The sequence below is a fragment of the Trypanosoma brucei genome, assembly GCF_000002445.2.
Source record: "Trypanosoma brucei brucei TREU927 chromosome 11 chr11_scaffold01 genomic scaffold, whole genome shotgun sequence".
NCBI classification, from domain to species: domain Eukaryota; phylum Euglenozoa; class Kinetoplastea; order Trypanosomatida; family Trypanosomatidae; genus Trypanosoma; species Trypanosoma brucei.
In genome coordinates, this window is record NT_165288.1 from 1979211 (window position 1) to 1992948 (window position 13738).

Genomic DNA, 13738 nt, shown 5'->3' on the forward strand with positions numbered 1-13738 from the left:
ATGGCCCTCAGAAGCCCTTACGGCGGCCCATAGGGCGCTGGAACAAACCAAGAAAAGCAACATGGAAGTATAAATACACCCTCAAAAACATGGAAGACCTACTTCACTATTGAGGGTCCCCGACCGTCAGTTACACAACTTTAGTAGAGCAAAAGTGACGACCTCGGTCGGCCCGTGCGCGACCGGGCCTAGCACATCAGAGCCACTGTCAAGACGAGAGACGCTTATACAAATACAAATGGTGTTATCTCCTCCCTCTCCCTCTCCCTCACAAAAACAACAACAACAACAGCAGCACACTAACTTTAAAAAAAAAACATATCCACACGGAAAAAGTGAGCCCCTCTACCGTACAGCCATGTGACCGGCGCTCGAAAACTCGAGGAGGCTGAAAGGTTTAGCGCAACCCTCCTACCGCTTTCCGATCCCACATATGCTTCTGAAAACACTACAAACTGTTCGGCATTTATATGGGAAACGACAGGGTTAGGGTTAGGGGCGGTGCTGCGCTCAAGTTGTAAGGTGGTGCACGTTTTTGCGATTCAGTAGCACCACTAAAGTGAAAATAAAATAAACTAAAAGATCAACTCGAAGAAGAACAGCCGATAACAAAGGCAGATTCCGCTGCGGCAGGGCATTACCTTCACTCTGCCTCTCACGATGCTTATTGCGGAGAAGTCACAGAAAGGAACCGTTTTTGCGAGCAAAGGAGCTGAATGAACGGGGGAATGAAGCGGAACAAACGGATTCATTAGCATGCTGCATCGATGGCAACTATCACCTGCTTTTAGTGCCAAGTACCCGCACAGTGTTGTAACACACGACTTCCTCACCAACGCCACTGCAATCACAATAACAGGTCCCGCAGAAGGAAGGCGCCCTTTAGGTCATCACTCCCCGCACAGCAGTGCGTTATTCACAACGATCCAAACATATGAGCTCTCCACTGCGAGTCCGTTCTTCATACTCCTACTAGTCCACCCTTCCCTAATTTCCTTCACGTATAATATATCCATCCTCTTCCATTTTGTTTCTGCCTATGTATATGCGTATGTTCCTAACGAGTGCGTTTCCGTTCCAAAAGGCGATACGTATTGCTTCCAGGGAGTGACACTTCCTCCGGCTCACACGGTAGCGGCGATGTGGAAAACCATGAGTGTCCCAAAAGCTGGGAAGCGCTTTTCCTCGAGTTGGGCTCAAGCTGCAGCATCTCTCCCAAGAAGTCTATACTCTCATTACTCATGTTCACCATCCTACACCGTTCCTCAAAGTTCCTGGGTTGCCTCTTCGACGGCCGTAACCGTGAACCACCAGCTGCACCATAGTACACTTCGCTTCTACTTGACGGTGAGCCAAGCATGTCAGTGATGGCCGCCAGCGCTTGCTGTTCATTTCTAGCGTTGCTAAAAGCCTTGCCTCCGGTCAACATCTCATACAAAATACAGCCCGCTGACCATATATCAATCGATGAGTCATATTTAAACGAGCACTGACCCCCTAGAAGAATTTCCGGAGGTCGATACGTGACCACGCACGGTGGACCCGTCAAACGTCCTTGCCACCTACGCGGCACGAACCGCGCCCAGCCAAAATCAACAATCTTCACTACCCCGTTGTCATCTAGCATAACGTTACTAGGTTTCAAATCGCGGTGAATAATGTTCCGCCTATGCAGGTACTCCAAACCACGGAGCAGCTGGCGAAAGACGCATTTAACCGTTGGTAAGGGCATGCGACCCAGGCTGGACTCGCCCCGAGGCCCCCTCATCTTCCATATGCGGATAAGGGATACTAGATCATGGGAAACGATGGGCATGCACATGTGAAGCATCCCATCTGACGTCAGATAGTAGTCGATAAGACGGACAACGTTTGGGTGGTCGATTTGACTGAGTAGAATTACTTCGCGAAGGGTGGGCTGTGACAAGCTTCTCAATGCCGGCCCCGGTTTACCTAGCAACTCCATGCATTTTACCGTTAGATACGCTTTCCTCTCCGTGTCGTACACAATGAACACGCTGCCAAATGATCCCCGTCCGACCCTAATCACCCGCTCGTAACGTTTCCACAGTTCTTCCGCCTTCCAGATACGCAAACCGCATGCTCCTTGGTCTAGTTGCGTCATCCAATGCGCGTAGCGATCTAGTATAGTGCGGTTAAATGCTCCGACACTGTTATCGTACGCATTGTCTGTGATACCGTTCCTTGTAAGCTCGCCATGTTCCTTTGCTTCACTATCTCCCTGCTGCTCCATCTATACTCGGCAACTTCTGAACAAAATATATGAGCCGAACACACACGGAAGTACATGAAAACAAGGGGGATGGATGTGCAAATCAAGGAAGGGAGGGGCAGAGAGGCGAAAGTAACTGAAAGGACGTTCGCGGGTTGCCGAATGTGGGGGCAGTAATGTGATACAAGAATGTGCATGTGCCTGCGGAAGGAATTGATAAACAACAACAACATGAGCAAATATATTTCAAAGTTAGTAGAGCTGTAAAACAAATACAGGTGAGGTAAGGATGGCCTAACAGTCGTAAGCTCCCTCAGTAGCCAAAATGGTCACGGCTCCTGACACGGCAACCAACCGTGCCCTTACACGAATGTGCATAACTACCATTCGACGCAGGCTGGCCCTCAGCATACAATGGTCCCAATGCTACTAGTCACGGAACTAAAGGAAACAAAATGTGGCACCCCCCCCCGTTTCCCTACCGCTGCCCCCGAAGACCCCTATTATTTAATTTTCACTTACTGACCCACGCTCACACCCGCAGAAATAGATTATTCGTATAAACACGTAAACCGCTTGTAATTGCTACGGTCACTCCCCCTTGTCGGGTGTCGTTCCCTCCGCCTGAGCGTTGTTCTCAAACCTTATCATCTCAATTCCCATCATGTACGGGCGGAGTACATCGGGTATAACAACACCTTCCTCCGTCTGATAGTTCTCGCAAATACAGCACATAGTGCGTGTAATAGCACACAGAGTGCCATTCAGCATGTGACAGTACTCCTTCACATTCTGAGCGGCTGTACCACGCAGGTTTGGTCCATAACGGCAATTCACGCTTTGTGACTGGTAGTCGGTGCAATTGGAACATGACACTAGCTCACGGAACGCCCCAGACGCAGGGAACCAAGCCTCCAAATCGTACTTCTTTGCTGCGGCGTTGTTCAAAGCACCGGAGCAAATGTTAACGACGCGGTATGGCAGGCCGAGGCTCTTGTTAAATTCCTCAGAGGTTGTAATCATATCCTCTAAGTGGCGCCACGACTCCTCCTGCCGAGGTGAGCACACGACAAACTGCTCTATTTTATCAAATTGGTGCACTCGGAAAATACCGAGAGTGTCACGTCCATGAGCGCCAGCTTCCTTTCGGAAACACGTGGACATTCCGGCGTATTTCAAGGGTTCCTTAAGCTCCGTGAACCACCTTCCCCGGTGGTACGCGGCGATTGGCATCTCGCTGGTGGCGATCAAATACTTTTTGTCTCCGTCCCCAGATACCTGGTATAGCTCCTCGTCAAATTGGGAAAGCTGCGCCACCTCGCCCATGACGTCCCTGTTCAAGAAAAAGGGAGGATAGAATGGTGTGTAGCCCCGCTTGACGAGAAAATCAAGACTGTACGATACGAGAGCCACCTGCAGCTGAACGAGTCCGCCCTTCAACACGTAAGAACGGCCACCTGCCATTGAGGTAACTGCCTTTGAGGTGTCCATCATACCAAGTCGCTCCATAATTGACACATGATTAAGCTTTGCCCGCTTCGTCGTATTCCCGAAGGTGCGCACCACAGTGTTACCAGTTTCTTCATCCTGTGCTATTGGCACTGACTCATGCAAAATGTTACCCACGTTAAGCATGAGTTTGTCCCGCTCCTCTTCCAGCTGTTGTGCTTCTTTTGCGAGGCCAGCCACTTGATCCGACAGGTCCTTCGACAACTGTTTCAGCTGCAGGACGCAAAGCTGCTCGACCTGTTCCCCCTTCAGCGTCCCATTTTCATACGCCTCCTTCACTTGCGGTGGGATCTCAGACGTATCACCATCGGCTTCCTTTGCTTTCTTTTTTGCTCCCACAGCTTTGCTGCAGATGTTGATCAGCTTCTTACTGGCCTCAGTGAGGAACTGGGTGCGGCGCCATTTTTTGTCCGCCTCTATAATAGCGTCAACAATGTCAGGATCGGCAAAACGGCGGCGCTGCGACTCGCGTATGATATTTGCACCCGTCTCGTCTCGAAACAGCTGTATATCAAGCACCATCAAGACGTTAAATTAAAAACGCACCGTCAATGTAGTTTAAAAAAAAATGAAGGATAGAAAGGATGCCCTCTAATAATTCGAATGCTTTTCAGAAAATGACCCCTATTTTTTTTGTGTGGCGAACCATAAAAAAAGAAAATGGACAACATAAAGAACACGGTAATCTGATATTACTAGGTGCAAGAGATACGCAACGTACATCGGGGTATTACAAGTGCCTTCACAAAAAAAATAATAATGATAATTGAGGTGGTGCTCTGCACGGAGTGAATGCATTCCAGAAACGGTGACCTCGCTTTCTCACTGTAGCACCCGCATAGGCAAACTTCCGCCCGACCTATGTACATGGATTTTTTCTCCCTCTCCCCCTGGGTCACACCCCGTCATGAGAGGATTCCTCAGTTCCGACCAACTCTAGTAATTTCCCGCACATCTCGTCCGGTTTCAATGCGCCAGCAAGGCGCATAGTCACCAACACCGCCTCAACGAACTCAACAAACGTCAGGCGTCGCTCAGATGCGACAAGTGTTGCCAAGAACTCACCTCCGGGTCCTGAACTTTTTTCGTACAGGGAGTGCCCCATCGCGTTTCGTGGTTGGCACATGCCGGATGGCACAGTCCCTGGAATCTTAAAGCGGTCAAAGGGCAGCACGACATTCACCGCCTCTACAAGTCCAATGTTGCAAGAGTCTAGTTTGTCATGGAAGAATAAAATAAAGTTGTGGGCAGTCAGCACAGCGGCTGTACCGCGAAGGTCAGGAACAGCATCTTCTGCAAGTTGAAAGTACAGATGCTCTAGACGGTGCACAATATCTTTGGTAAGTATGGCTTCATATTCCCTTGTCACGGGACATAGCGGCTCCTCAGCGATGTGCTTTTTATCCAACAATCGTTCAACAATGGTTGTAAACTGTCGTGACAACTCGGCGAAGTTAGGACCAATGCACGTTTTTGCTGATAAACGAACGAGTGACTCAACAAACTGACGGTAGTTGATACAGCCGTCCAGGCGCAGCACCTCACTACGCAGCTTCCGCAGCCGCCCACTCCGCTGATCAACAGGCTCCGAATGATCTTTCTTTTCCTCTTCCTCCAACGTTGTTACAACACAATCAACTGCAACCCCAATAGTTATATAGCCGTTGATGATACGCGCATCGTTTAGTAGTCGAAGAAACTGAGGTATACATAAGTGTCCTGGAAGACGATGCCGCCACCACTCAGTGTGCGTCGTAACAAACTTAATGCCCCTTTGTTTCCCACAGTAGTCAGTGAAAATATCTTTAAGGGGGTTGTTGAATCGCAGTACAAGGAGTCTAATGGACGATGCGGCGTGTTCAGTTGATCCATCCGAAACGTTGACGAGGTCCGTTAAGGTAACCGAGGGGAGTGGGTCAGACGACATATCTCCGGGAGGAAGATCCATCTCATTGCAATCAAAGGTTCCGTAATACGAACTGCCAGCGTTTGTTATACATTTTCCCCTTCCAAACTTATTGCCGTCCCTCCATGTACCTTCATATGTACTTCCGTCCGCGTAGTAGAAAGTACCAAAGCCATTGCGCTTCCCATTAGCAAACTCACCCTCATACACGTTGATAACAGCGCAGCTAGGATGAGCGAATGTTGCTGGACCCTCTGTATCTGGTGTTGCCCTAGAGGGGTCAATGTAATGTACGTAGGTGGAGCGCCCAAAACCTTGCGGGACACCCTCATACCACTCACCCTCATACACTTCTACATAATAAGCGGTACCTGATTTCCATCCCATAGAGCCATGGCCGTGACGCTTACCGTTCACCCACATACCATCATACAAATCACCATTCGGATACAACAACTTACCACTGCCGTGGCGCATGTTTTCAGCCCACTCACCCTCATAGTAGGACCCGCCATTTGCGTATGTTTGTCGGCCTTTGCCGTGGCGTTTACCGTAGCGCCACTGTCCATTGTAGACACCGGTTGCTGTTGTACTCTCCCCATAACCATGGTACACGCCTTTGTACACTTCACCAGCGTATCTGTCACCGTTTGCCTTAGTTAGAACACCAATGCCGTGTGGAGCATTGTTGTGGAAGCTACCTTCGTATGAGACACCGTTAGCCCAGGATATCCGTCCGTGTCCCTCCATGCACCCATGTACGAATGTCCCTTCGTAAATAAATCCCATGGCAGAGACAAGTGCCCCGTGGCCGTGAAAAAGATTATCGTCATCCACTTCCCCAACATACTTTCTCACAGCCGTGGTTGGCACCGTGTTACTCGACACACGATCGGTACACACAGCCTTCAAATATCTGTAAATCTGCACCACTGCTTCCTTCGTTGTCATCGCGATACCGCCAACAACTTCCGGCTAAAGTAGTAAAGAAAAGAAAAAGAAGTGAAAAAAAACATTGCACTCAAAACACCACAAGTGAACGTGCGGTTTCCACCTTCAACGAAGCAACGTGCGCACGGATGTATATATATATATATATATTCGTCTTACTGTCGCAACTAATTATACTTAGAGTCGTCGTACAGCCTACGCCAAAACTCTTATCCCGCCGACGGAACGTATGACTCGATGAATTTCTTGACGAACTCTGCTTCTTCACTAACCTCTTCCGCCAGGCGACGCTCGTGGTCTTCACGCATGCGCTTCCGAAGTTTTTGACGGATCTTTGAATGCTCCTTCCTCGACAGCATTAAGCCAAGTTTAAGCTTGCGCACCCCTAAACGATCGTACTGGTTGGTGCCGTCCAGCACCTTCACGGCGTGCAGCGCCATCGCCTTGTTACGAAAAGTCAGCACCGCAAAATGTGTCTTGTTCAGTAAACTACCCTGCTGAGATGTCCTCAATTCCACTTTCGGCTCATAAGCCTCAAAAACGGTGCGAACATCGTTTCGTTCAGTTCCAGGTCCAACAAAGCAGTGCAACCGATACGTACTGTTTGTCTTTCGGTCCTTTCCAGCTTTTTTCTTCTTTATATCGCTCTTGGCGTTGTTGCACTCCTCACTGCGGGTTTCGCTCCCTAAGTCAGAGGGAACCTCATCGACATCCTCGACGGAAACACCAACCGGCAGACACGATGCACCAGTAGACCTTTTTCCTGATAATCCACGCCGTCGCGGGAACCGGTTCTCTCCGTCGACCTCAGCACCCCAAATGGCCGCAAGCTCAATTTGTCGCTCCTTCTCCAAATCACGCTTCCCCATCGGCTCACAATCTAACCTGAAGTTGAAAACAGCGAGTACACGCCCTCACAACCCCAAAAGGAATTCACAGTTGATTAAACTCCGATGTACTACACAAAAGTAATGGTAAAATTCAGTGATTTGAGATCACGTGCACTAATCAGCTATACAGTAACATTTCAGGAAAAAACGACATTCCACCACTGAACAAATTTCCTTTTGAAGGTAACGGAACTCCACGCTTACAATAAATCAAAGGCTCATAACATTAAACAAACCAAACACAATAACATACACACGCTACGCACATTTCTTACTTCAATGGGGGACACTGTGGATTGGCGTTCTGCACGTCCCTTTTCTCCTTCGCCGTAAATTCCAGCACCGTTGCAATAGCTGGAACCATTTTCATTCTCATTTCCTCACAGGAACAGCAAAGGTACTGCAGCACCACGTTGCGAACATATTCTACGCTCAGTTGCACGCGTTCCTTGGTTTTGAGCACCTCCATTTCCTTCGTGAATTGAGCTACAACACTATTATTGTGATCACACTCGCGTCTCAACACAGCGTTTTCTCTCTCTAACGCCTGAACATTTGCCTGAAGTTGACGAATCTCGTTGTCCCGTTGGCTCTGCTGTGCAGCAAGAGATAACATGCCCCTCTCGAAGACGCCATCGGATGGGACACGAGCCGCTGCAACTCCTTGCAAAGATGCAGTAGCCACCATCGATTCCTGCTGATCTCTCTCTCGCTGGAAAGCCTCCCTCTGACGTTTAATTTCCCTTCGCAAAAGTTCGCATTTCTCTTCAAGTTGGATATTCCTAGCCTCCAGCCCTGCGACGACATCGGGCGAAACTAAAGAGCTGCATTTTGCTTCCAAAAGGACAAGCTGGGATCTAGCATCACTGATCATTTGCCTGCTCTTATCTAACTCTGCCGCAGCCACATCGCGTTCACTTCGCACGCCTTCGATGCTCGAACAGATCAGTTCAAACACCTGCAAAATGGAGTCAGCGTCGCAAACGACACAACACGACTTTGCTCGCTCTACTAGCAACTTACGAAAAGAGTCCAACCTCTGGGAAAACAAAGAAACGTTCACCAAACGCTCAGCAAACTCGTCGCCAATAACCTCTAAAGGGTTATCACACTCACAACCAAGGAACGCCAATACCGTGTGACAAAGTTGTTTCAGGTAACAACGCGACGTGCACAACGACGTCCTCAATTCATCGATAGTGGATTCGTCCTTCGCTTTTGCCACCTGAAATATTTCCCTCCACTCAACCAACTTCTCTTCGTACATACGTTTATCAATTTCTTTTTCATGCAGCAGATGCCCACACCGTTCCTCAGCATCATTGCACCTGCGAAATAGTTTGCGATTGGCGTCAACCTCGGCCTCCAACTTCGATGTTGTGTTCTCCAACTGGCACCGTAGAGCGTCAAGCTCCTCACGAAGATCTGCAATACGGGGCTCATCCTCCTCCTTTGTGCTACATAAACCCTTTTTGAGCTGTTCAGCCTCGCTACGGGCTGCCTCCACGAACCGTGACGCCTCCCCAAGGTCGGCCCGCAACGTCTCATTAGCCTTCCTCAGCTCCTTCACCATGCTGCCAACGAGGGCGGCCTGTTGGAAGGGATGGCCCTCTGGCACTTGTGCCCCTTGATGCTTCGGCTCTATTTTCCGCTCGATCAACGCCTCCTCCTCTTCCCCCTCCCTAAGGCATTCCTGGGATGGGGCGCGTCCTTCCTTGAGAAGCTCAGATGCTTCCTCATCCTTCTCTATTTGCATCAGTTGTTCGTGCACAGCTTCCTGTGGTTCGACAGATTCTAGGTTGTGATGGTTTCCTCCTCCACTTTTCTGCACGTCGAGCTGGGCTGCACTTGTTGCCAGTTGATGTTTTTTCCTCACTGCGCTTAGTTCCTCTTCTAGTTGGCTAATGCGCAGGCGGTCTTCGAGGGTTTTTTGCTTAATTTTTTCTTTCCATGCAACTACCTTGTCGTGCAAAGTCGCATACTTTAGTTTTTCTCCTGCGAGGTCATTTCCTAGGGATTCGATAGTTTCTCTCATTGCAGTTACCCTATCTCGGAGTGCGTCGACTTCCCCTCGGTGGGAAGACGGCGAGGCACCTTGATCCTCAGCGGCCATTGAGTCTGCCGACTAGGCTTTGCTTGAGAAGTGGCGATTGAAGTGTGGCAGATCATGTATGTAACCAGTAGACGTTTAAAAAGTTACCAGTGATCGGCCGAAAGGTCAAGGCATCTGACATTGTCACTTGCAGGATAACAAGTTCACTGTAGTCTTGTAGATGTGATAACAATATCTGTGTATACGTGTGTGCGCGTGTGGGTGCACGAATGTAGGTAACAACGAGATTGACAGAGTAGTGTGATCTGCGCTCACAGAAAAAGAAAAACAGTACGATTATCAAAAGGAAAATTCCTATCGACGGGAGAACGCACTACATCAGGGAAAAGTACAAAACGCTTACTTCTTTCTCCGTACGTTGTCCCCCCGGTTGGCCGCCTTGTATTGTTTCTGCTCCACATTCGAAGCAGTCCTCAATAGCTTTTGGTCAACAGCAAATGTTACCGTCTTGTCAGGAACCGAAAATATGGGGAGTACGCCGTACGTTGACATACTGTTCTTGAGCCACTCGACCAACTCGGGGGTAGTGGAGCGCTCCCCGTCAGCTGCAGGGAAAGGCACCTCCCCTGAATACAGCCGAACGCACTCTGCTACCTTCTTCGCTTCAGCATCCACTACCAATATGTGAAAGAGTGACCGTTTGATCACCGCGAAAAGTTTTTTTACTTCCTCGGCACGAACACGTTTTTCACTGTCCTTCAAGTAGAGGACGGGGTCGTCAGCGCGTTCAAAGCTACAATGCCTACGCACAACCCTGCAGACTTCCCGGGAGGTAATATCCACGGACTGAATGTTCATTTTTGTCTCGTGGAACAACGATATAGACGCTGACTGACTTCCAACTTGAAAAAGGGTTTGTATTCCCCTTGCCTTCATAGCCTTCCGGAACCCGCGTACATCTTGGTCGATGCGAAAACATGCACGTATATTATCCAGCCACAGATTTGCAGAGACAGTAAGAGCGGAATACTTCTGACCTGGCGAGTAAACGTCCTGAGGCCGAACCGCAACGCCGCTGAGAAGCAGTCCATCTGTTTGTGGGAACCGAACATGTTCACACACCTCACCAAGTGCGAAAAGATCAACACTCAAGCAGACGGCTTGCACGTCGGCATTTCGGGCCCCACATTTACTTGTAAAATTTTCAACACCGCAGCAAAAGGCGATGGCGTGGCCCCTCTCATGCGTACGGCACTCGAAGAAAACCCCGTAGTCAATGAACGACCTATCAACGGACGTTTCGGCGGGCTTCAGCCTTGGGTCGATGCAAACACGAACGTTCGATGCCACCTGTTTCCCAAATAACTGCAGGGCCTCCGTTATCCTCAAGGTAAAAGTCTTCAATGCTTCTAACCGGTCATGCGAAGAGACGATGTGGTTGCCATCAGAGAGAGTGCTGTCAACTTTATCAAGAATGGGCCCAATGCTTTTTCCCGGTTCAATGGACTCACATAGGTCACCCAAGTGATCTAACGACTCAACGGAACCGACTGTTCTTGAATGAGTCGCAGCTAGCCAATCAGCGTGGGATACAATAATCTCCAGTTTGGACTTCAATTCAGCCACCGACAGGAGGTGGAAGAACGAAAGCAGGGGATCAAGGAACATTTCATCAACTATTCCAGGGGCACTCGACGGAGTGGTGAATACGGCATACGGCCGGGACCTGTAATGAAAATGATAGAAAGATCCAATATGGTGATTTGTGAGTAGAGTGAGGTGGTATGCGGTAGCAAGCTGCGGCTGGTTAGGGAACGCCCACACATTGGAGTTCATGTCGATCAGACACGATACGTCCTGTTCGCTCAGGAGGGTGTTCAGGGGGACCAAAGGGTCAACGGATGCCAAGGGCATAGCGCCATGAAGCATTCCTATAATATTCACTGCTTGGATAAGATCAAGTGTAACTGTATGGGTAAGTGCCTTAACGGCATCCTTTACCTGCGGTGGGGGTTTGCAGTGCTGTTTCACTGATGCCTGCTTCACGCAGTGAAGTACGCGACCAGAAAAGCGTTCACCGTGTCTTTTTATTGTTTCTAGAGCTTCAACCACGTCTGCGGGATCGCCGGGAAGGTCAGCCTTATTTAATATTTCCTCCGACGTTCTCCGTTTTCCCGGATCCCGCTCCAGGAGACTTGCAATCACCTCAGCCATTCTCGGATTCCAGGCGTAAAACCATTGAGGAATCGGTTTTCCACGACTAATATCCGTCATTATGTTGAACCTTTCCCTGAATCCCTGTCCGGCAACAGCCAACCACATCTCAAGCGCTATCATACCCAAGCTGTATTCATCCACACTGAAGTCATAACTCTCACCCCGCTCTTGTTCCGGTGCGCAGTAAACAACGGATCCCAGGTTGCCTGTCGGAGAAGGACCCACTTCAAGTTCATCCAGTGGTCGCACATCATTCAATTCCACATTACTTGGGCTATGCTTCATCGATCGGTGTAGTGTCCGCGCTAACCCAAAATCTGCCACGCGAATGGTACCAACGTCATCGCTGCTCACGGAGCTCTGCATCTCGAACAGGATGTTGTCCGGCTTAAGATCACGGTGGACTATGCCTTGCCTGTGAAAGTGAGACACGACCGTCAGCAACTGACGAAATATTTTCGTTGCCACCTTGTCCCCGTTCCCTGCAGTAAGCAAACTACCTTCCTCTTTGTCGCACTGATCGATCAGATGCCGCAGGCTATGTTTGGAACACAATTCCATTTGAATGTAAAGTGTAGAAAATTCCTCCTCCTTGTGGGAGTGCATTGGGCTCTGTAAGTCATACAACAGGTTGCTCTCCTCACCATCATCATCTTCCGCAGAGGAAGAGCAGGAGTAGCATGTTGTGTTTGTTGTCTCCCCGCCACCCTCACCATAGTCGGAGGCGCCGCCGACCCTAATGCTACCACCGATAGTAGACCGGCGGTTTGAGTCGTAGCTGTGAGTGGTAGATCCATCACCATCGACACAATCGTCCTCAACCTCTTCATCGCCGTCGAGAACGTAGTCCAACAACTCATCGTCGCACCCCGGCTCGATCCATGCATCGTAGTACCGGACGATGTGTTTGTGGCTGAGAGCGGCCAAACTCTGAACCTCGCGCAGGGCCTTCTCTGCCTCATTTTTCCTTATCGCTATTTTCTTCACAGCATACAGACGACCATCAACCTTCTTCCGACAGACGTATACAGGAGCGAACCCACCAGATCCCAGAAGGCACTGCTCAATAAACTCGCTTCGGTACCGACCCGCTGACACTCTCCGGAACGTGCACGTGCCCTCTTCATGTGACCACATCCACTTCATCAGAGGATCCGATCCATCGATGCACACCTGAATGGCATCGCTAAAGATTCGCTTGACGTACTCATACTTCCATGTCACGCATTTCTGCAAACCTTTTGGAATGAGTCTAGCATCGTTCAGCAAGTAGTTTACGAGTAACTGAAAATTACTGTTAGCTTCCTCCTTCGATTCAGGGTCTTTCAAATGGCAACACTTGTTAAGTAAATGCAATGCCAGTACACTGAGCTTAACAACGTCACGTTTCAGCACGCTTTCCTCCGCTCCCGCGGGTGCCTTAGCATTTTCAATTTCCACCGTCGCTTGGGTTTGTGGGTGGCTATCCTCAGTAGATATCACTCGCTGCACAACTGATATGATCTGCATAATGCAGGGAGCCCCGGCAAGAAGACAAGGACTTATGGCATCTCTGATGTCCGTTTGGAGTTGTCCAATCTCCGCCTCACTTAGTACGCCATCAAGACCTACTGCTGCTTGGTGGGGAAAGAGAATACGGACCCTCGGTGCCACGAAGGGGTATCCACCAACGATGCTAACTTCCAACACCACACGCCGTGTGGGTTGCGTTGACGAATCAATGGTAAGCAGGACGACTGGGTGGAATCCTTCGCGCTCCACAATGTGAATGTCATCATAGTTCGCCCTTAGAAACTCGATTTCATCGGGTACCACATTGGTTACTTCGGTTTGGCCCTCTGAAATCAAGTCGAACGAAAGACATCCTTCAAACTTTCCCTCGTCTACGTGCATTCAAAAATTGAACTATTACCTCCGATACCCTCTGCGTGAATAAGGGGCGTTTCGTCTTGACCTACATACAAAGAATGTATACAGAT

General features: G+C 49.4%; 5 protein-coding genes across 5 annotated transcripts; all 5 read right to left on the minus strand.

Moving 5' to 3' along the window:
* Positions 1 to 1057: 1057 nt before the first annotated feature.
* Positions 1058 to 2254, minus strand: Tb11.02.5010 (protein kinase, putative; the record flags this gene model as incomplete). Its single annotated transcript, XM_823695.1, has 1 exon — positions 1058 to 2254. The coding sequence occupies one exon, from the start codon at positions 2252 to 2254 to the stop codon at positions 1058 to 1060; it is 1197 nt and encodes a 398-aa protein (XP_828788.1).
* Positions 2255 to 2824: 570 nt separating this feature from the next.
* Tb11.02.5020 (seryl-tRNA synthetase, putative) lies at positions 2825 to 4264 on the minus strand (the record flags this gene model as incomplete). The annotated part of the gene is made up of 1 exon (XM_823696.1): positions 2825 to 4264. The coding sequence occupies one exon, from the start codon at positions 4262 to 4264 to the stop codon at positions 2825 to 2827; it is 1440 nt and encodes a 479-aa protein (XP_828789.1).
* Positions 4265 to 4637: 373 nt separating this feature from the next.
* Positions 4638 to 6599, minus strand: Tb11.02.5030 (hypothetical protein, conserved; the record flags this gene model as incomplete). Its single annotated transcript, XM_823697.1, has 1 exon — positions 4638 to 6599. One exon carries the CDS (start codon positions 6597 to 6599, stop codon positions 4638 to 4640), a length of 1962 nt encoding a protein of 653 aa, XP_828790.1.
* A 1161-nt stretch (positions 6600 to 7760) lies between these two features.
* Tb11.02.5040 (hypothetical protein, conserved) lies at positions 7761 to 9602 on the minus strand (the record flags this gene model as incomplete). The annotated part of the gene is made up of 1 exon (XM_823698.1): positions 7761 to 9602. The coding sequence occupies one exon, from the start codon at positions 9600 to 9602 to the stop codon at positions 7761 to 7763; it is 1842 nt and encodes a 613-aa protein (XP_828791.1).
* A 339-nt stretch (positions 9603 to 9941) lies between these two features.
* Positions 9942 to 13652, minus strand: Tb11.02.5050 (protein kinase, putative; the record flags this gene model as incomplete). Its single annotated transcript, XM_823699.1, has 1 exon — positions 9942 to 13652. One exon carries the CDS (start codon positions 13650 to 13652, stop codon positions 9942 to 9944), a length of 3711 nt encoding a protein of 1236 aa, XP_828792.1.
* Positions 13653 to 13738: the final 86 nt, after the last annotated feature.